This window comes from Corythoichthys intestinalis, chromosome 14, assembly GCF_030265065.1.
Source record: "Corythoichthys intestinalis isolate RoL2023-P3 chromosome 14, ASM3026506v1, whole genome shotgun sequence".
In the NCBI taxonomy this organism is placed as follows: domain Eukaryota; kingdom Metazoa; phylum Chordata; class Actinopteri; order Syngnathiformes; family Syngnathidae; genus Corythoichthys; species Corythoichthys intestinalis.
Window position 1 is genome coordinate 20,906,594 of NC_080408.1, and position 23,702 is coordinate 20,930,295.

The window sequence follows — 23,702 nt, forward strand, 5'->3', positions numbered from 1 at the left end:
GTTGATCACAGCAAAGATAAGGAAAATGTGATTATTAGAATTTCTCATCATCCAGGTCATTGGTTATCTGGAAATGTCACATTGGAGACAATTTGCTGCTTTTCCATTCATTACCATACTTAAGAGTCATTCCTATAGCTGAGGCTTGACTTGGAGTGAATGTGAGGACAGCCCTGTGACTTTCATGGACTTTGGTTCCAGATGACATGAGAGACATTGTCTATGCACTGCAGGTTTCCCGTTTTTTTTTTTTTTTTTTTATTGTGGGAATGATTGTTCGATGAGTGGAGATGGGGACCATCTGATAAGGCTGACAGGGCGAGGGCAGACGTGCCAACACAAGACTGTCCTCTGAAGAGATTCGATTTCACTCGATAAATATTGACGGTTGCTCAGAGCCGTTGATGGTGGAAATGTGCTTCCAGACCACTGATGCAGCTTATTCACATGGGCAAATGTCTTTACCCTTGAGGCACACACATTGCAAAGGCATAATGGTGCATTCGCGCACTAAATTCTTAACTTTCGGCCACTTGATTGGCTTTATTTCTTCCTGTGTCCCTTGGTTACCCTCTGCTCTCACTCCAAACTTGCTATGCCTTCCAACACTGTCAATTTGTCAGTCTGATGGCCGGTTATGTCTCTACCTCTTCTGTAAAACATTCTGCAAAATTCTTAGTTTTCACGGAATATGCCAGCAAAGCAAAACAAGACATTGAACTCAAAAAGCTTGCGTTCAGATCCCCCCTTGAATTCCAAGATTAAATTCAATTGATTTTTGCAGAAAATTCCAAGATTAAATTCAATTGATTTTTGCAGAATTCTTCCAGGCTTTCATGGCAGTAACCTTGCAAAAATGCCCTGTTGTGAAGTAATTTCAGTTCACTGCCACCATTTTTTGTTTACTTTAATTTCTACTTGGAAGTCAAAACCGAAACATCGGCCAAACGACAGCTCGTATCTCTTAAAACCCCTAAATTGGGTGACTCATGTTCTGAGTCAACACTCCACTTTATTTTAGGAATAAAACTTCTGCCTCCTTTGTTTGAAGAACACTTGGGCCTGCTTTGCAATTGTATTTTAAATTTCGTGAGGGTTGTAACTTAGGTGCTTTAGTTACAGTGGGGCAAATAAGTATTTAGTCAACCACCAATTGTGCAAGTTCTCCTACTTGAAAATATTAGAGTGGTCTGTAATTTACCACTCATTGGCGACCCATTGAGGTAATCTCTCTCAGGGTTGAGGTTTTGTCGTTGGGCAACACGGACTTTCAACTCCCTCCACAGATTTTCTACGGGGTTGAGATCTGGAGACTGGCGAGGCCACTCCAGAACCTTGAAATTCTTCTTACGAAGCCACTCCTTTGTTGCCCTGACTGTGTGTTTGGGATCATTGTCATGCTGAAAGACCCAGCCACGTCTCATGTGCCCTTGCTGGTGGAAGGAGATTTTAACTCAAAATCTCTCGATACATGGCCCCATTCATTCTTTCCTTTACACAGATCAGTCATCCTGGTCCCTTTGCACAAAAACAGCCCGAAAGCATGATGTTTCCACCCCCATGCTTCACAGTGGGTATGGTGTTCTTCAGATGCAATTCAGTATTCTTTGTCCTCCAAACACGATAACCTGTGTTTCTACCAAAAAGCTCTATTTTGGTTTCATCTGACCATAACTCATTCTCCCAGTCCTCTTCTGGATCATCCAAATGCCCTCTAGCGAACCGCAGACGGGCCTGGACATGTACTTTCTTTAGCAGGGGGACACGTCTGGCAGTGCAGGATTTGAGTCCATGGCGGCGCATTGTGTTACTGATAGTAGCCTTTGTTACTGTGGTCCCAGCTCTCTGTAGGTCATTCACTAGGTCCCCCCCATGTGGTTCTGGGATTTTTGCTCACCATTCTTGTTATCATTTTGACGGCACGGGGTGAGATCTTGCATGGAGCTCCAGATCGAGGGCGATTATCAGTGGTCTTGTATGTCTTCCATTTCCTAATAATTGCTCCCACAGTTGATTTCTTTACACCAAACGTTTTACCTATTGCAGATTCAGTCTTCCCAGCCTGGTGCAGGTCTACAATTTTGTCTCTGGTGTCTTTCGACAGCTCTTTGGTCTTGGCCATAGTGGAGTTTGGAGTGTGACTGACTGACATTGTGGACAGGCGTCTTTTATACCGATAATGATTTAAATCAGGTGCCATTAATATAGTGACCTCGTTAGAGGAAGTTAGACCTCTTTGACAGCCAGAAATCTTGCTTCTTTGTAGGTGACCAAATAGTTATTTTCCACTCTAATTTGGAAATAAATTCTTTAAAAATCAAACAATGTCATTTTCTGTTTTTTTCCCCCACATTCTGTCTCTCATGGTTGAGGTTTACCCATGTTGACAATTACAGGCCTCTCTAATCTTTTCAAGTCGGAGAACTTGCACAATTTTTGGTTGACTAGATACTTATTTGCCCCACTGTAGGTGGTACTGTACTTGGTGTAAAATCTGAGAGAACGAACGTTTTAGTCGAGTATTTGAGATTGGACTGGGTTGAATCAATGACATTTTAGACAATTTTAGGCCCCAATGTGCATCTATAATCGTGAAATTCAAGGTCACATGCTCAAATTTCAAAGAAAAAACATACTGTGTATCCCATAAAGTCACGATCCATTTTAACTGCTGGGGTTGAGAAACTGTTCCCAATTAGTGCCCAGCTGCTGTAGTGATTAGAAAGCCTTGTTTCATTCCATCTATCACTTTAGAACATCAGGCACAGATGGAGTGTGAAGGTGTCATATCCAATAAGCAGTACCTTTCACTGCATGCCAGCAATTACTGTAGTCGATCAAGGGATGGCGTTCAAATTAATAACGGTTTAGATTTCTCAAATGGGTCTAAATTAATCGAATGAAGTTTCACAGCCTTCAACGTTAACAGGCTGTCATGCTTACCTCTATATTTGCATTTTATAAGCCAGTGTTTCCCTACACTTTTATCATTGAGGGGGAAAAAAAGCACACTGCCAGCTGAATTCTTTTTTTTTTTTTTTAACTCTGTAGCCTATATTAACAATATAAATTCATTCTGATCAAATTTTTATCAACTGGAATCAAATAAACACGAAAAAGCATTTTCAGAATAGCAGTAGTAGAAAAGCAGTTTTGTGTTCACACTGACTTTACGTTGCCGAAAATTGAAGTCCGCAACCCCCAAACATCTTCGGGTTCAGGTCACGTAAAAATGAGTGATATAATAACTTTAACCTCGAAATTTTACAACTTTTTTCTCCCGGTATTACTTCAATCTCCTAATATTACGCCAAAAGTAGTTTTGTGTTCACACAAAGGTTACATCGCCAAAAGTCGAGACCGTGAAAAAACAACAACTTAATGTTCACATAATGTAAAAATAATCAAGAAAACAACTTTATTTTTCTTAATTTTACAATTTTTCTCTCATAATGATACGATTTTAGTATTGTAATATTCCGATATACAGTGGTACCTCTACATACTAAGTTAATTCGTTCCAGGACCTATGTTGTAAGTCGAAATGTCGAGCAGGATTTTCTCCTAAGAATATATTATAATTCCATTAATTCGTTCCACTCCCCGAATACCTACACTAAATCCTTAATAAATACTGCTGGTACTACAGAGCAAAACAAGTAAATTGTGAATAAAAATTGGAATAATAATATAATAATAGAAATAATAATACCTGTAATAATGTAACAAATCGGGTTCTAATGTGGCAGATGTATTTTTGCGTGGTGTACCCGAACGCACCGCGTGGTTGACGTGCCTGAGTGAGGGAGGACTTTTCACTTTCACTTTACATGATCAGCTGAGGGGGACAGTAGGCGTGTTGTGTTGCACAAGTTGATAGAATAAATGACTAGCAACCTGACAAAGCTGGGAGAATTCTTTGGCAATGTTACCACAATAATTTTCATGTCAAACATACAGTATAAAAGCCAAGATTTCAAGAAGCCTCTCAATTTTGAACAAAGTTCAAATATATATTGATCAGAATGCACTCCGTACTCTGTACTGTACCTTGATTTTCCCATATTTTACATACTGTGTGGAAGTGTTGGGGAATACCTATCACAATACGATAAATCCATTAGTCACAGTACAGAAACAAGCAGCTCGCATCATTCACAAGACTGGATTTCTGGATCACACCCACGAACTATTTCTTCAATCCAAATTCTTTATATTTCAAGACCTAGTCGATTACAACACTTCCATAATCCTGTTTAAAGCTTTTAACAATACGTTACCGGCAAATTTACAAACACATTTCACCATTCGTGAAAGAGCTCATAAATTAAGAGCTTACGGGGAGTTCGTACTTCCTAAATTTAGAACAACTCATAAGAGCTTCTGTGTGTCTGTACGTGGAAATTATGGAACAATCTGAGTTCACCACTTAAAGAGTGTAAAAATATTCACATTAGGGATGTCCCAATCCAGGTTTTTGCACTTCCGATCCGATACCGATATTGTTTTGCACTTCCGATCCGATACCGATACTGTCCGATACCGATACCGGCCTATCTGAGCATGTGTTAAAGTTTAAAGTTATTTATCCTCCTTACTTAGTTGTCAGACTCATGTTGAAAAGGGTTTTAGTACTCTTGATAACAACTAGCCAGCTGAATTAGGTGAGTTTGAATAACACATAACGGTTGGTAACAAGAAACTGACCTGTTTATTCAGTGACAAACACAAAACATTATAAATAACAAACAGAAATCGCATAGTCAGTCAGTAAAACGTGCAAATAATATTGTAAACTGTCTTAAAAAAGCAAAACACACAAACAACCTCAGTGGAAAAATCCCACAAACCACCCAAGCTATTAGATGCTTTTAATGTTTTCTTTCATTAGTTACAAAAATTGTATAAAAAGCCTCTCAGGTTTAAATAAACAACTATTTCAGTATCAAGTTAACATTTTAAAACAGTAAATAAAATACTCAAGTCCCCATTCTGTATCAGCAGCTTTAAACTACATTCAATTCATTTAATTTTGCGAATCAACTGTTAAAGTTGTTGAAATTGCTCCCGTTATTCCATAATTTCCGTTCTGTCTACTTTCGACATGTGAAAGTTTTAAAACTGTTTTGAAGATAGATTCAAGTCAAGATTTTGCCGATTTAGGAGTATTTTAGATAAAAAGTTAATTAGGTTCTCTTGGAAGGTTCACAACAGCCTACTAGGGAAGTCTCCTGCTTTAAGATGGTGGCCATTTACTAACACATTTAGTTTTCCATACTTCAATGTTGCTGACGCCGTCGAGTCTGTCATCTTGCATCTAGTTCTATATACATATGATATCTATTATCTCCAGTAAAACGATGTTGACGTAGTTTGTAGCGGCTGTCAGCAGCAGTCAGGTATTCTTGTGTTTTTCATCCAGCGGCATGAGTTGAGCTAAAGCCGTGAGTCGAGCATTGGCATTACCCGGGTCTATGACAAGCATGAGGTTTACTCTCGGGACGCAATGCGGTCCGTTTCTCATTGCGTCCCGAAGACCGCGCTGTGTATTAGTTCCGCTTTACTTGACATATTTCAATAATCGGAATTTGGATGTTTGTGAATCATTCTCGAATCTTCCAAGGCCGAATGGCTCAAGGATGTAATGACGGCTGGGCATGTTGTACCGTGGTTCTAAGTGTTGGATGGTGTGTCTTTACTCACGAGACATAATGGCTCGTCATCCAGAATGAATTCTTGTTATTCCCTGGGCTTTGGGACTGTCGAGTGCCAGTTTGTCACGCATAGCAAAAGTTTCTGCCAGTGTTAGTTGCGTAGGACCTTTCTTTTTGTCTTCGGTTTTCTTAACATACTCCTCATATTGTTTGTGGTGGTATTTCGCTAAATGCTTGATTAGGTTGGTTGTATTAAAACTTCTTACAGCTTTACCACCACGCTTGACTTTATTGTGGCATATGTTGCACTCTGCCTCTTCGTGTTTATCGTCCTTTAAGGTGAAATGATCCCACACAGCTGACATTTTTACTGATAAAGTCTCTTGGTAAATTGGGAGACGGTAATGTAGTGTGTTGAAGGTGTGCCGCAAAATGCGGACCGGATTTTAGGGAAACCGAAGCAAAAACTGGAATGGATTTGTAAATCGGTGCGCTGGAATACCCGGACCGAACTTTCAAAAAAACTGGATTGGAAGTCTGGATCTGAATTTTTCCGTGTCGGCCGATCCGATACCGATGCGCATTTTTTTGCCCATATCGGCGTCCGATTGCACTATAAAAAATTCATTTGGTCAAAATATGTTCTGGCAGGGTCTTAAACGTATATTAGTGTTTGTGTAGGTCTTTTAAAATTGTTGGTATATTATTTATTTTTGTTCTCTCCTTTGTTTTCTCTCTTAGTGATTGAGGGAATCGATATTGCGGGTTCTGTTCTTCCGTTACGTGTCGGGGAAGAATGTCTTCTATGTAACTAAAATAAAAACAGGTTGCAGGAAAATATTTTATTTATTTGCATGATAATTGAGAATTCGGAGTGGGATTTATTAAGTTTTCTTCATCCCACTCCTTTTCAGCCATGTTTTTGTTTTTTCTCTGTTTTTTCTTGAAAGCAAAGAATTGTATTTGTGAAGATGAATGTAACTGCCTGAAATGAAAAAAGAAACAAACTTATAACTCCTGGCGAACGAAGGTCGGAAGTAGGACCGTCGAGATTACACATTCTACGGCCATATTGTTGGGCCATTTCACGGATGCGCACACAACGCTCATATTTTTTCTATTATTTCCAACTTCATTTCAATGGTGAGCATCACCTTTTTCCTATTTTTTCACCACCTGCACTAACATTATTGGAACCCTTGTTGATTGCTCTCACAAGAAAATGTTCCGTGCGCCCGTCTTGTGGGAAAACAAAGAAAGTGCGCCGCTGACGTAGATCGTCATATTTCGAACATGTCGTCGGATGTAGAAACAAATGGCAAGTCAAATTTTACGTCGGATGTCGAAAAGATCTTGTGTTGAAGAGATCAGATGTTGAGGTACCACTTTATTAATTCTCGTAATATTATGAATTTTTTCTCATATTAATCTCCTGATATCACGACTTCTCTCTCATATTTCGACTTCAATATCGTTACCTATACCTACCGTTACCTATCTACCGTATTGGCCAGAATATAATACGGTGGTTTTGTGCATTGAAATAAGACTGAAAAAGAGGGGGTCTTCTTATATTAGTGGTCTAGACATTATAACCATTCACGACGCTAGATGGCGGCAGATATCATTGAAGCAATGTTCTGTCAGACCAGCTTGCATTTCTTTATTGCAATGTTTTTCCTTATTCAGATTTGTTTCAAGACTACAGCTACAGTTAGACTTCACTTTGATGGTTAATACAGTTATTGCAATTTTGTTGTTTTATCACAATAGATTGGTTTATTTACATTTCAAAAACCAGAAGCCATTCATTTACGAATGTGATTGCACTTTAGTTTACATATTTAAATGTTCATATATTAAGATTTGAATGAGGCAAAATAACATGCTTTTTCTCTCAAATATATTGTTATAATCATTTGTTTCGTATGTACTGTAATTATTTTCTGTATAAAAATTAATTTGGTGTTCAAAAAGTCTTTTTTCAAACTTGAGTCTTGAAAAAGAGGGGGTCGTCTTATAATGAGGGCCATCTTATATTCGGGCCCATACGGTAATACCTTTTTTTTTCCCTTTCTTGTTGACATCCATTACCTGGCCTGCTTAATTATTTTTTGGAGGGTCACGGGGACAATGGCACGTTATTGGCAAATAATTGGTTGGGAAACGCTGCTCAGTTCAGTTCAGTTTAAGTTTATTGTCCCCTAAGAAGGGGAAACTTGTCTTACAGCAGGTAAGCATACAGATAGCAGATAACACAACAACTCATAGACATACAATAAAATAACACAGACTACAAATTTGTTCTGAGCTACTGAATGTTACAGTTGGGTAAATGTACCTCGTTCTCAAAGTCATTGAAGAAATTGAGTAAATACCGTAATTTCCCGAATATAACGCACTTTTTTTTCCCAAAATCAACTTATAAAATCATTGGCGTGCATTATACACGGGTACAGGGATGGAGACGGAAATATATCTAAATATATATATATATATAAAGACAGATTTTTTTTTTTTTTTTTTTTTTGACACGGCCATGTTGTGTTGAAGAAAACATATGCAGCAAATCTGTTACCGACCATTACGGTACATGACGTCACCATTTTTTTCCCGGTAATACTTCACTCCGATTGGTCGAATGATATCGTCTGTGTTAAATTTGACTTTTTTCACTCTTCATCAAGCACAGAAGTTTGTGTCTTGAATTCATTTGAGTCAACGTTTATTGCAACTCGGACTTTTTGTGTCCGTCAACTATATCCGTCTCTCGGGAAACTCAAACCCAAATAACAACAGTTCCTATTATTACAGTCTACAGCAATACGCTCTTTCCGATTTCCGACTTCAGTCCTCACTTTTATTTTACTGTATCAATCCATGGAAGAAACGTTTATTCATCACGATGAAACGAACAAGTTATACAGCAGCCTTTATAAGAAAAGTCATATCTGTTTTGTTTTCTCCTGGATTCTGTTAAGTTGGAGAAGTTGTCAAATCATCTATTACCATACATATTGTCAGTTTACGGTAATGTTTCGAACTACCAATGTGCTATGCTTGTGCTGTGTTTCACCAGTCAGTAAAATGACATTTCTGTATCTGTACACGAGCTCTGTTTTTTTGTAATCTTCTATTTATCGGTGCTAAAATTAGGGTGCGCGTTATACACGGGTACAATAATTTCCCCTAGATTTTACAAGTAAATTTGGGGTGCGCGTTATGCACGGGTGCGCCTTATATTCGGGAAATTACGGTGACCAAAAGTGTCATCGCAAAGCACTTTGGTTTTAGGCCGTACCTTATATGCAGGTCAGTTCTTAATAATCCCCTCTGAAAATAAATTACAGTTTCCATCTGCTGCTGGTGGTTTTGCAGGTCAGAAAGGAGCATGGCTAAAGGCTAGAGGTGTAATCTATTATTCAAATAAACCAGCCTCTCAATCAATAAATCCACACTGGATGTGAATACAAAAGTCTCAGTGCGCCTACAGCCTCCCCCTGCATTCGCTTTTTACCTTCAAACTGTCTGTGGCTGCAGCACCACATATGGAGAATTATTTATTGGGTACAAACGTTGACGATGGTATTTTTAGTTTCATGCGGCTGAATTATTCACCGAGGCCCTTCATCCCTGGGCTGACATTGCTGCTTAACAAGAGGATTACCTCAAGGCGGGGAAGCCCTCAACATACTACAAAAACCTCTAGAATACAACAGATGCCCTGAAACAGAAACCCCTTTTAAGTGCATAGAGAAAACACAGTGGATGTTTTTTACTTTCCCCTGCGTGGTAATACTTCTTCTTTTTAAACACACTGCTTTGACACTAATGTGCAAGTGGTTCTCAATGAGAGTTTATCCTCATTAAACAGAGAGAGCGTGTAGTTTCCACCAGAGGTGCTGCCAGAGCCCAGAAGCTCTGGCAAGATGTTTTTAGACAAGATCTATGATTGGTTCCCTGTCTGGCTTCACTCCAGACTGACGAATCATTTTACTATGACATATGATTTTGTCTTTCCTGTCCAAGGAAAATCTTTCAAAAAAGCAGAATGTCCTGATGGAACTGTTTCAGGATTCTGGTCAATCTCCAATTAAATACCCCGAGGAGAAAATTGGAATAGAAACATCCACCTCCCCTTCATAAAACTTTTACAACAGTATGCAGTTAATGAAATAGTGAATGTATTTTACCCATCTTAAATGTCATACAATTGTTAGAATAATAATACCGTATTGGGCCGAATATAAGACGGTGTTTTTGCATTGAAAAAGAGGGGGTCGTCTTATAGACCCTACCCACCGACGTCTCAAAACCACGTGCTCGCTGTATGGTTCCGCCCACTTGTCCGTCATTTTGTCTCTGTATTAGCATTGGTTTCAATTGATCGAGGAATTTAAAATGCATTTCATGGAAGACCCGGTGCTTTCTGATGCCGTAAACTCACTGGATGTGTTGCATAAAAGGCGTTATGTGGAAAAGCTTCGTTCTATACAGTCGCCTGATCCATATTTGATGCCCAAATCGATGTTTTTCGACCCACTGTCTTCGCCCTGTCTGCCTGACATCTGCTACGCTGATATTATCTTGTCCACACAAAATCAGCCTATTCTCACGAAAATTTGAAAAACTTCAAGAGCTTGGAGGCTTATAAATACTTCGTTGCTGGTTGGGTGAAACAGGTCCTCGTCCACGAAAATTCGGCAGGAATGTATCTTGTGCTTGGAAAGGTGAGTTACGAAATTTTCAATTCAAAATCTTTTGTTATTGCTAACATCCACTGTCAAGTCTAATGTATTTCATGTCGTTTGTCAATGGAGTTAAGGCTTTTAATGTTTATATGGTTTAGCGATAGCACTCTCACTACATACATACGTGTATGTTGTCGGCGATTAGCCTAGCAATGATCTTAATTGTGGTTATTTGTCAGCCCAAAACCCTCTAAGTATATCTTAAATGCATCTTACCAGATATAAAATGACTACTACATAGTCTGTGGTGATTTTTTGGTGCCCAGTTTTCACGTCGAATAGCAGCCGTCCATTTCGCTCTCCTCTTTGGATCCCTCGGAATACGGTAAAACTTCAAGTCTCTCCTTCCATCTTCTCTGTTAGTGCAACCAACAGCCACACACGCCTTCACCATTTTGATTATTAATGTTAAGGAGCAGAAAAACACGCCGTAAATCGGAGGAATGTACGTAGCCGTAACAGGTTAACACAATGTTTTGACGGACAATTGGGCGGTACCATTCAGGAGGGCGGAGTTGTGACGTCACGTGGGTAGGGTCTATATTCGCGGTCTAGACATTATACCCATTCACGACGCTAGATGACGCCAGATATCAATGAAGCGATGTTCTGTTATGACAAGTCTCAGCTACTCTCCCCGTTCACGACGCTAGATGGCGCCAGATATCATTGAAGCGATGTTCTGTCATGACAGATCTCAGCTACTAGTTTAACCAGTTTGTATTATTTTTCCTTATTCATATTGGTTTCAAGAGTACAGTCACAGTTAGACTTCACTTTGATGGTTAATGCAGTTATTGCAATTTTGTTGTTTTATTCCAATAGATTGGTTTATTTACGTTTCAAAAACCAGAAGCCATTTATTTATGAATGTGATTGCACTTTAGTTGACATATTTAAAAGTTCAGATATTAAAATTTGAATGAGGCAAAATAACATGCTTTTTCTCTCAAATATATTGTTATAATCATTTATTTCAGATGCACTGTAATTATTTTCTGTATAAAAATTTGGTGTTCAAAAAGTCTTTTTTCAAACTTGAGTCTTGAAAAAGAGGGGGTCGTCTTATAATCAGGGCAGTCTTATATTTGGGCCAATACGGTAAATGAATACAGTAAGTAAGTCATGCAATGTGCAGCAAAGCTTGAAAACAATGCTGGTGAAACACATTAAGCTGTGATGAACTTGAATGCACAGTCTTAGTGAAAGGGAAGGAATTCTCATCACATTAAACACTACATTGATTTCCATTGTAATGTACTTTTTATTTTTTTCCTAATTTATTGATGTTACATTTGACGTTTTAGCCATTTTGCAGTCAGGGCAGGGCCATGTTTTTAGTTTTAATACCTTTTAATACTCTTTTACATGTCACAGTTTTTTTTCTATCTAATACTCTTTTACATGTCCCAGTTTTTTTCTATCTCAAGTCATAGTTGTAGTACCAGCAGTGTCTAATGGAGTCGTTCTGAACTTTCCTAAAGGTCCCGAAACCCCCAAGTTTCACATGTACATTTAACGAAACCTTCGGAATTATAACGAAACAAATTTATTTTCAAATTCAAAACCGATCTAGCTAAGTTAGCAAGCTAATAATTAAGTGAATTATGGTTCAAATTTCTTACAATTTGCCGTATTTGTCGGACTATAAGTCGCGTTTTTTTTCATATTTTGGCTGGGGGTGCGACTTATACTCAGGAGCGACTTATGTGTGGAATTATTAACACATTATGATATAATTTCACATGTTATTTTGGTGTTTTGCAGCGACACTGATGGTTTTGTAAAGTTGTTGGCATGTTCTTATGCTATAGTTATCTGAATAACTCTTTATAGCTATGGCCACGTTCGCGTTCTGCCTTTGGCAGTGTATGTTCAATTGTATTATTGACTTTTTTATCTTGAAATGGATGCATTTAGTTTGTGGCGCTTTCACACCCACGTGAGGGCGCACTCGCACTTGTTTAAGTGAAGAAGAGTGCTCACACGCCAGAAGAAGACGGACAGCTACGTAGCTCTGAGTGAGTAAGTGAGTGAGTGGGCGAGTTAGCGAGAGAGAACAGATGGCTGCGAACCTACTTTCATTGTTTTTGCTTTTAAATCATCTCGCCTGCGTGTATCATCTTTTCTGTTGTTGTTGTGTGTTTTCCACCCGCGATCGGACACTTAGAGCCAGTTGTGTGGTTGTTTGAACGATGTGCTAATGATAGCGAACGCATGCTAACCTGTTACTTATTACTAATAGTACCTAATTATCATTTATTTGCGTTGATGCAAACCTGTTTTCTATCGAGGACCAAATTGATTCAGCAAATTATACGGACGTCCAGCATTGTCTTTTGGGAGTTCGCTGTATAGTCAGGACCGAGCCGTAATGTAGGACAGTATATTCACATTTCGTTGTTCATACACTGTACACTGTACATTTATTTAGCATGTTGTTCTCTATTGTATTTTTATATTAAATTGCCTTTCAAGATGACATGTCTGTTCTATGTGTTGGATTTTATCAAGTAAATTTCCCCCAAAAATTCGACTTATACTCCGGTGTGACTTGTATATGTTTTTTTTCTCTTCGTTGGGCATTTTATGGCTGGATCGACTTATACTCAGGAGCGACTTGTAGTCCGAAAAATACGGTACTACAAATAATTCTGTCTTTTGCTATGGATTTTCATGTTGCAAAATGAAACTTATGTCACATGCCGCTGTTCCAATTTTTGTTTTCATGTCTATATTCTCATTTCATTGTCGCATCCTTGCATCGCATACTATTTTCATAGCGTAAAATGTGACACAAATGTTTCTTTATTATCTGCACAGTCCACGCTGCCTGTAGGTCTGTTGGACTTCCCCATCCCATTTGTGAGTCAACTTTCCACTTAGCAAACCAGTTTCTCCTCCCATCAGAGCAGTCAATAGAAATGAAATAAAGCCTGTAAATTTGGGGCAAACCACTCTTAAACCTAGTCTAAAACAAGAGTTTACATTTAGTCAGTGTATGAAAATAGGACCCCGTGAGTCTTAACCTTTGCCGAACCCCTTAAACTTACTCAGCGAACCCTTGAAGTTCAATCGAACACAGGTTAATAATCGTTCTAATTAGGGCTGTCAAACGATTAAAATTTTTAATCGAGTTAATCACAGCTTAAAAATTAAATAATCATAATTAATCGCAATTCAAACCATCTATAAAATATGACATATTTTTCTGTAAATTATTGTTGGAATGGAAAGATAAGACAAGACGGATATATATACATTCAACATATTGTACATAAGTACTGTATTTGTTTATTATAACAATAAATCAACAAGATGGCATTAACATTAACATTCTGTTAAAGTAATCCATGGATGTACATAAGTACTGTATTTGTTTATTATAACAATAAATCAACAAGATGGCATTAACATTAAAATTCTGTTAAAGCAATCCATGGATAGAAAGACTTGCAGTTCTTAAAAGATAAATGTTAGTACAAGTTATAGAAATTCTATATTAAAACCCCTCTTAATGTTTTCGTTTTAATAAAATTTGTAAAAATTTCAATCAAAAAAATAAACTAGTAGCTCGCCATTGTTGATGTCAATAATTACACAGTTCTTATGGTGCTGAAACCTAGCCTGATACACCAGACTCATCGCTGTTCCAGCTATTGTGTCTGGCCACCATTCAGCAGATACAATTTCCAGGGCGGAGCAAGCCACAGCAAACAGACAGCGGAGTGGACCAATCAGCGACGGGCGGACGTGACGTTAGGAAAGCGACGAGAGCAGGACGAGGGACTTGCGCGCAGAAGTAAACATACGAGGAGAGCGGAGTTTATTCAACATGGCTAGCGCGAGACAGACTGTTGTCATGAATTTGTGTCAATGTGTTTTTGGTCATTTAAAACGGATTTTACCGTGGATTGGAACATATTCTCGGGTCTCCTGTTCGCCATCTGTGTTGTTGTGGAGACTACTCCCAACGCGGAAGAGTGACGTTGCTCGTTAAGAACCCGTCACGCAAATAAACAAATCTGATTGGATGGTTAATTTTGTCCGTGCTCGAGAGGCTGTTAATGGGCTGGGTCCCAGACTATTCTCGCATTGTTTGAAAAATACAGGGAGAACAGTCTGGCCGTGCCAGGCAAGCTGATACCCATAAAATCAGTCGCACCCAAGCGCCAGCAGAGGGCGACAAAACTAAAAAAAAACAGTAACAAGTGCACATGACACTGTGCTGTCATTTTAATCTGTTTGAGCGGGGCATGTGCGTTAATTGTGTCAAATATTTTAACTTGATTAATTTATAAAATTAATTAGCGCCCGTTAATGCGATAATTTTGACAGCCCTAGTTCTAATGGCTTTCTGTGCTGGCATCAACATACATAAAATGTAAAGCTAAACACAACTGCAGAATTAACCAAGAAGGCCCACCACAATCCTTTTCATGAGTGACAACCCAGCAATTCAATATGAATCTGCATTGCAAGTTTGATGTAAAATTCCATTGAAGTTGCATGTGAGCGTTCACAAAAAAGAAAGCACAAAGTGGAAGAAAACTACAACCATAGCAATGCAAGGTTACAATGATACTTAAACTACATATAATTTCATCAGTACCTGTAGCTGAAAACAAAACATGAAGGGTATGCCATTAAAATAGATTGAGTGCAGTCAGCGAACGGGGTGACCAATCATTTGTTGTTGTAGCCACCCATTTGCTTAATGCGCTAAATGTTCCATCAAATATGCTAACAAATGTTTTTTGTATGATTTTGTTGCATATACCTAAAAATTCTAGTTTTTTAAAAATCATTTTTATGGTCATGTTTTACTAGGCAAGAAGTAGGGGAGCATGTGGAAGAACGGTTGTGAAATATTACCATAAAAAGGCTTCCAGAGTAACTTTTACAACAACACTCCCATGTAGGAGTTAGAGTTGTTGCGGCGTAGAAACTGCTGCAATAATCACACTTACCTCAGTGTTCAATAAATCTAAATAATATGACTTGAGGCGTGAATCATAATACAGAGATAGCACAACCATGCACCTGTTTGCCTTGTTTACAGTAGTAAACAAGAAGTAGAATACTCTTAAGGGTTAGGTTTGAATTTATGAGCCCGACTCAATGTGAAAGCATCCCTTCAAGTTGTGACTGCAGAATGAGTTGCAAAAAGTATACCGTTATACAGTGTCATATCCCAAATACATACTTATTCAACATTCGTTGGTGTTACCAAATTTTTAAAAAGAAAAAAAAAAGATTTAAAAGGTTAAACTCACTATTGTCGCTGTTTTCGTCCTTGCTGCCATCAATGGTTCCGTCCGGCTTCATCTGCAGGTAGAAGCCCTGCTGGCTGAACAATCGTGTCACGATGCCTTTCAGCTGTGGCTCTGCAACACGCACACATGCACACAACACACACAATGGGCCAAGCCACAACCCACCGGCCCAGCAGGAATATATCAGACAAAAATTCTCATTCAATATTTTTTTAAAAGTCCAACAACAAAAATTATTTAAAGTGGAGGTTAGAGTGGGAACCAAATAAGAAACTGTTGACAATACAATATATTCACAATACAGCCTCCTACTTAATTTTTACCAAATGATCATCAGTATTGATTTCTAACTAGACATCATGTGGTAATATTATACCTCCAAATTATATAATTTATAGCTTCTGTGTATGTGCATTTCATAGTTAATGCATTTCTTTGAAAGGAGCATTTAACAGGAAGGTTTGACTGACAAGTTCCAGTGCTGTTTTTAATCTAAAAGTTTCCTGAGTTTTTTCATTACGATAACCCTGAACCGACCTCCAATTTTGAGGCTGTGTCATCTGGTGCCTCGCCATGGCGCTACGCGGGGGGCAGGGGGAAACGGAGATCAGGTTAAATAACCGCTGCTGTCTAGCTATGCCAGAGAGAGAACTGATGTGTGAGAAAATGAATAGTCCAGTTTGATTAAGGGTTAAGGCCAGTTATAACTTCCTCCCCCCCAAAAAAACATGAGCCTTTCAGGGGTCTGAGCACACAGAAGACAAAACAAATCAGTTTTATTCTGACAAAGGGAAGAAATTACGAGTATGCAGTCAGTCTGAGAAAATTTCTGGATGATCGGCAAACATTTGCACTTATTATAGGCAGGACTGTGTCACACAGGAATGTGGGATGACATGCATAAGAGGACAACACATGCCTAAAACCACATTCTGCCAACAAAAAGGATATAATGGCAAAACACTAATATTTTTTAAGCTGTCATTATCAATCTTCTATAGGCTGAGAATGTCCCTTCAGCAATACGTTTTGGGGTGGGGACCTGTTATCTGAGTCAAAGAATATCAGTATACCTAATTGTCCTCCAAGGTCATAACAAACCTAGAGGTCGGTGCATTCCTGGGAAGCAACACTTAGCCAATTTTCAATTTCTTTTACTTTACTACATCTCTCGAGAGCTGAGGATTCAGGATCCAGACTACTGAACACGGTTCTTTCAACTTATGTCGAGCTGATGTCAGCTCATCATGGCCCATCTGCTGCAAGCACAGCAGGACCATGAACAAGAGGGATGTTGCTACGAAACTTATTAAAAAAGAAAAAAAAAAAGGTGGATGCAGCCACTGTGACCAATGTTCTCAACCGGCCAGTCAAATGATCCCTTACTGCTAACCAAAATGAGCTTGGAGGGTCCCCAAATTTGGGGTATGCTTTGTACTCACCGAGGTACCCCCCTTAATAATAATGATAATTTTTTTTTAAAAATCATGATGATATCTGGCTTCAAAAGGCGACAGGTTTGTGTACTTGAGTAATGCAATTTTCGTTTTTTTACACAGGCTTACATTGTGTACACTGAGGCTGGCGCAATGACTATGTTATGGCTATGCTAGTTAAATAGTTCCGAGCCCAACACCATTTTCTGAGGGGGATGCTTGTCAATCACAGAAACCGCACCCCTTCTAAAGCAGGCCCTTGGGTCATAATTTAAATCGTGCTATGTTGTAAAAGACTAGTCAATGAGTCCATAAACATGCCAGTTAAATTCACAGAGGCATTAAATTCAAACAGATTTTTTTCCCCTTCACTTGCCCCTGTACGTCCTTATAACCAATGCTCCTTCAAAGCATTTTCGTACAGCCACTAAGAAAAATAAAGTATATTGGAGGCTTGTTTCCTAAAATAACCAAATAAAGGTAAATATACATGCCATATTTTAACTCCAGTTGGTGTCACTATACATCAGCACTTGTCATGAATGACTCCTTTATGGGGGAAATTTTGGGTAACACTTTACAATAAGGGTCCCTTAATTAACATGAGTTAATGCATTTTTAGACAATAACTCATGTTTAAATAACATGACAATAATTCATTTAATCCCTTATCTAACATTTAATATTATATTAAAATGAGTTAATGCATTAGTAAATGCATTTTAAGACAATAACTAATGTTTACATAACATTACAATAATTCATATAATCCCTTATTTCACATTTAGTAATATATTATTAAACATTAGTTAATGCATTAATTAAAGCATAACCAGACAATAACTAATAGTTTGGTAAAATTAAAAAAATATATAGGGTTTGTTAACTAAGAAATTATAAATGCTTAAGGGACACATGTGTTACACTTTACAATAAAGGTCCAAAAACATTCAGTAATTGTTAAATAAAGGTTAAGGGGGGGGGGGTACTTAAGCATTTAGAATTTCTTAGTTAAGGGACACATGTGCTACACTTTACAATAAGGGTCCAAAAACATTCAGTAATGGTTAATTAAGGTTAAGTAATACTTATGAGGTATGTTCACGTGAAATAATACCATTGTTAAGGTTAGGTTATAAAATATACGTATATAATACATTACTTAACATTTGAATGAATGAATGAATGAATGAATGAATTTATTGTCATTGTCATCATCATCAGAATCATTGACAGTTACAGAGTCTGGGATAGTTTGGCCAGAAAGGAGAAACATTAATACTTAAGAGGTACGTTCACATGAAATAATACCATTGTTATGGTTAGGTTATAAAATATACGTATATAATACATTACTTAACATTAATTCACATATACATTAGCGCATTAATAAATGGTTATTAATGTACAGTATACTGGTACTAGTAAGCGATTGTTATTTTAAAATGAGAAAAACATTGCCCTGTGAGTCCTTGGGTGCTGCTAACCTAACCTTAAGTATGGTATTATTTCACGTGAACATACCTCATAAGTATTACTGAACCTTAATTAACCATTACTGAATGTTTTTTGGACCCTTATTGTGAAGTGTAGCACGTGTCCCTTAACTAAGAAATTATAAATGCTTAAGTCCCCCCCCCCCTTAACCTTTATTAACCATTACTGCATGCTCTTTGGACCCTTATTGTAAAGTGTAGCACATGTGGCCCTTAACTAAGAAATTAGAACTGGTTAAGTTCGCCCCCTTAATCTTTATTAACCATTACTGAAGGCTTTTTGGACCCTTATTGTAAAGTGTAGCACAAGTGTCGCTTAACTAAGAAATTACAAATGCTTAAGTTAACAAACCCTAACCCTATATAGGCCTACAGTATATAGGTTTTTAATTTTACCAAACCATTAGTTACTGTCTGGTTATGCGTTAACTAATGCATTAACTAATGTTTTAACTCATGTTAATTAATATATTAATAAATGTTAGATAAGCAATTATATTAATTATTGTAATGTTACTTAAACATTATTGTCTAAAAATGCATTAACTAATGTTAATTAAGGGACCTTTCTTGTAAAGTGTTACCAAATTTTGACTTCTAGTATCACTGAAAGAGCTGTAATGCCCATAGATTTCAATACCAGTTGACGAGACAGCTCCTATAGAGATTGCGCCACGGCTTCCTGTAGGGGCCCGGGGCCAGGCAGAGCGTCGTGTCAGCTTTCACCGCAAAGAACTCAAACACACGCTGCGTTCTAACGCCGCATTTAGGTGAAAACAAGACGAATGTTTTAGTGCATACAAGCAGGCAGGAGTGTTTTAAGAGTGATTTGGTCGAGGATTCTTGGTAATTATTTTACAAAATAGCACCTTCGATGCACTTTGAAATGTTGTGAAACAATATTAAATGAATGGAAAAATTTTGCGGAACTTTAGCTTGAAATATTTAAGTAAAATTAATGATAACTGCCCTTTTTTTGTTGTTGCTTTTAACCAAGAATCTAGACTATTTTGCATTAACATCTATAGAAATTCCAGGATTTATTTAAGCATTTATTTTCAGAAGCATTTTCAACTTAAAAAGCTGTTTTGTGATGGCCGCCATGTTGGATCTTGTAGGGCCAGATAGCCGGCAAGACGTGCTGAGGCAATAGTGACAACAGAATTCAACCTAAATAAGTTGATTGTAGAAAAATGCAAATTTTTCTTTTGTTGAGTAAAATTAATGATTCTGCATGCTTTCCTCAAATATTAAATTTATGATGTAAAAATTGAATCACTCAATTTTTACATCATGCAGTTGAAAACTTATGTCAAAATTGCACTGAATAAAAACATTTTAAGTCGCTACTCTGGGCAAAAACTTGTATGATATGTTAAATATTGCTATTGATCCTGAAAATATAGGTGAATATCTCTGCATTTGGAGATTTTTGTGCATCTAGTGTACAATCTGAGAATTTCATAGCTATTTTAAGATTAGTTATATAAAAAAAATAAAATTTAAAAAAAAGAATTAAACGGGATTTTATTAGGGAACAACTTGGAATCTTTTTTTGTTCTGATTTGGTTTTTGGTTGCTGGCGGCGTTGTTTTTGAAAATATTTGGATTTTAAGTTTTTGAAAATAGGTCCCCTATGGAGCGGTCCCACGCCTCCTTTCTCGTCAACCGATGGTGAAGTCTATGTATGGCATTTGAGCATTTAGGCTTTACAGTTTTTGCAGGCATATAATTCCCTTGCCAATAGCTAGCATGGCAGTGGAAGATGTTCTTCTGCCCCATACTAGAGTTCAGTCCAGTACAGACCTCTGGCTTTGCGCAAGCATTTGCACCATGGAGTTTGCTGTTTTCAACAGTGGAAGTAGTAGCAGGCCTTGCACTGCATGGTTTATCAATCACAAATCCTCTTTTAAGAAACTTGGCCTGTATCACATAAATTGTACTGGAGGAGTGTGACAACCTTAAAGTTACCCAAACTGACACTAAAGTCGAAGACAGGAAGCAACACTGCTCAAATGTCAAATGATGACCAATGGGAAGGGAATACCTTTACAAAACCCAGAAATCCCAAGTCTCCCAGACGTTCCAGGATAGGGTCAAAAAACATTTTTTGGAACTTGGGACGTCTGAAAACCTGCTGTTTAAGCTATCAAATGCTAGTGCCAAGTGACTTTTAAAACACAGCATCCTCCATTGAACTAATTGAGAGGTTAAAATGTATTTTTGTTCACAAGTTGCGAGGGGCAAAAGCACGGAAATTTGAGCACACTGTCAAAACAGCAAACCATTCTGATGAGCATACAGGTGTCTTCACTTTTTGATGTTTCAGACATATTCAGCTTCAAGTTTAAGAACAGTGGATAGGCAACCAATTTGAATCATGGCATGTCGTCACATAGAATAAGAAGACACGATCAGTTACTACCATACTTAATTGGCTTTCATTTCATTTTATTCTGTCGGTACATTTGGTTTCATATTTATCAGCTAGACGTGTTTTCACAGGTTGAAGACCTATCAAGTCGACACTCAAGTTGTTATTATTGTTCTTTTTTTTTTATGGACACTAACTTTAGAGTCCTACTACTCTGTCATTTGTGAACCAATCATCTCGAAGCTTGGTAGCTATGTAGCATGGGCCAGTATCTATTGACCCCTTTTGATATATTGCATCAAGAGCCGATTATTGAAATTTTGACTAAATGTTGCTGTAGGCAACAGGTTAGCCGGTCAATGGCATGCACTTTCTCTGTCACAGCCTTCAGCCTGTAGCACACTTGTGCTTGTTTATACAAATGTTTACTGTAATAATGACTTGTGTGTCCGGTTAAGTCAGTAACGGAGCATATTGACAAATACACAGCCAGGACAGATTCAGTATGTTGCAAAAGTTCAGTGGTTAAAAAGTTAGTGTCATAAAGCATTTAAAACACAAATACGAGGGGCATTCAAAAAGTAATGCACTCAAGTGCATTGCTCGTACAGGATTTTACCAATCTTGTTTGTATTTGGCACAAACATGATAGGACACACCTTTTATCGATTGTTATATTTGTTTTTTCTTATTTTCAGATTTTTAAAGCTTAAACTAGCTTCCAAAATGCCTGCCCCTCTTGAAGCTCGAAATATAAACAAGATTGATAAAATCCTGTACGAGCAATGCACTTGAATGCATTACTTTTTGAATGCCCCTCGTACTTGTATAACAAGAAGACAAGGAAAAATCCAAGCTAACGTTAGATGCTCACTGAAACAACTTCAGTTTATTTCAGTTTGTTAATGCCTATGAATATTTTCTCTAATTATTTTGAAATTGTACAACAAAGGTGATGTTAAACCTTTAGAGGTTTCACTGTTAAAAAGAAGAACTCTTTCATTAACAGTTCAATAAAACAACTATCAAAGATGTTCAGAGGCTAGCCCATGTAAGGCATCCTTATCTACTCAACCGTACATCAACCAAGACATCAATCCCCCACTCACCTACCCCTGGGGCCGGGCCATCCATTCCTGGGACGAGCCCTTCATCATCCATCACAGGCTGGGTGAGTTGAATGTGTGTGTGCTTTTGTGAGAGTAAGAGCGCACTGGGAGCACACACGTCAGTAAATTACATGCGTAATGCATACTTCCATAAATGTATGCGACCATCGCTGACTGGCTCATCAGTTACCATCATTTAACAGTGAGTGTATGGCGTGCGAGTGTACGAACAAAACCTCAATAAGCACACAACAATGTAATGATTGTCATTGTGTGTATGTCAGTAGCGGGATGGCTGACAGCAGCCAGTATATAAAGGTCAATACACGTACTTCATACTTAACAGGACAAGACATTTAGGCACGCTGACAAATGGTGTCATGGCCATGAAATGGTGAATGATCACCGGTTCTAATAGCGGGACACATACACACACCATATTCATCAACACCAATGTACACCTACACTAGGGCTTAACACACACAATATTTACAGACTTCGGAGGAAGAGCCAGGGGTTGATCCAACATTGACCAAAATAATAAGAAGCAGAAATCAAATTAAGAGGCAGAGCCAAAACTTTTTTGTTGTTGTTTTTTTAAATACAGCCACACAGAAATGAGAGGACGAACAAAATCAGCAAAGAAGTCAGCAATCAGACAAGTGTTGAAGCCCAACGGAGCCCCCCCTTTCCTCTATATGTATCCCTTCCCACAGCCCCCAACGGCCGGAAAAGAGGAGTGGGGGGGAGTCGACATGGGCGCAAGATGGGGTGAAGACGAGGAGAAACACAGCACACACAGATGGAGGCTGAGCTACTGACCTAGCCTGCAGCCCTTATGGGACACCTGTGGAGGTTTCGAGGGTGCATCTTACGAAGTACAGGGGTGGTTGGGACAGAAGGAGAAACAGGCTTTTAAAACAGGAAGATTTGATTTATTTAAAAAAAAAAAAAAAAAAAAAAGTCCAATGAATCGGTTTGTGTAATAAAAAAAAAGTCATTGCAACAGTAGAGGGTTCACATTCATCACAGACGTACGGTTTCGTGTCATGTCCAGGAGTTACCTACCTGCCAAATACTGGCCAACTCTATTTCTTCATTGGGTATTTTACAGCAATGGAATTGTTTACTGGCGCTGATCTGTATGAGGTTTTAATCAGTCTGCCTTTGTCTGTCAGCTGGACTCTCTGGTCATAACTACCTGGGGATGACTTACATCCTTGTGCACCAACACAGAACCGTCGTGTGGCATCAATATAAGCTGGAGAAGCTCTTAATCACTGAGGCCATACCTCCCTCTACTGCAGTAAAGCTCCCACTCTCTGCAATAAACATTTACCATTAAAACATTTAATCTGAAAAGAGCCTTGTGGTGCACTGCGGTGCAACTTAGCCCCCTCCTCTGGAAAACCTCAATCAGCATTCATTTTAAATTAGACAATTGAGAGCTTTGGAGAGGGGGTGGTGGTGTTCTAGTTTATACAAGGCTTGCACGGCAAAAAACTACTCGTGTATTCTGATCAGGGAAATGTGGCCGACGTCACAGTGGAGGTATGTTCTTTGCATCCAGGTCGCTATGCAGGGAAAGGGGCGTTGGGTGGGCAAC

At 38.3% G+C, this 23,702-nt stretch overlaps 1 protein-coding gene across 7 annotated transcripts in view; it reads right to left on the bottom strand.

Annotated features, from left to right (window-relative positions):
• fgf12a (fibroblast growth factor 12a) overlaps nucleotides 1-23,702 on the bottom strand; it is a 160,131-nt gene that overhangs the window by 96,739 nt on the left and 39,690 nt on the right. For 4 of the 7 annotated variants that reach the window (XM_057856589.1, XM_057856588.1, XM_057856587.1 and 1 more), the window contains exon 2: nucleotides 15,682-15,792. In XM_057856589.1, coding sequence (XP_057712572.1) covers nucleotides 15,682-15,733 — 52 coding nt within the window. In that variant the 5' untranslated portion in view covers nucleotides 15,734-15,792. Of the gene's footprint in view, nucleotides 1-15,681; nucleotides 15,793-22,918; nucleotides 22,967-23,702 lie in introns of all 7 variants that reach the window. The other 3 variants (XR_009066896.1, XM_057856586.1, XM_057856584.1) reach the window with 1 other exon arrangement.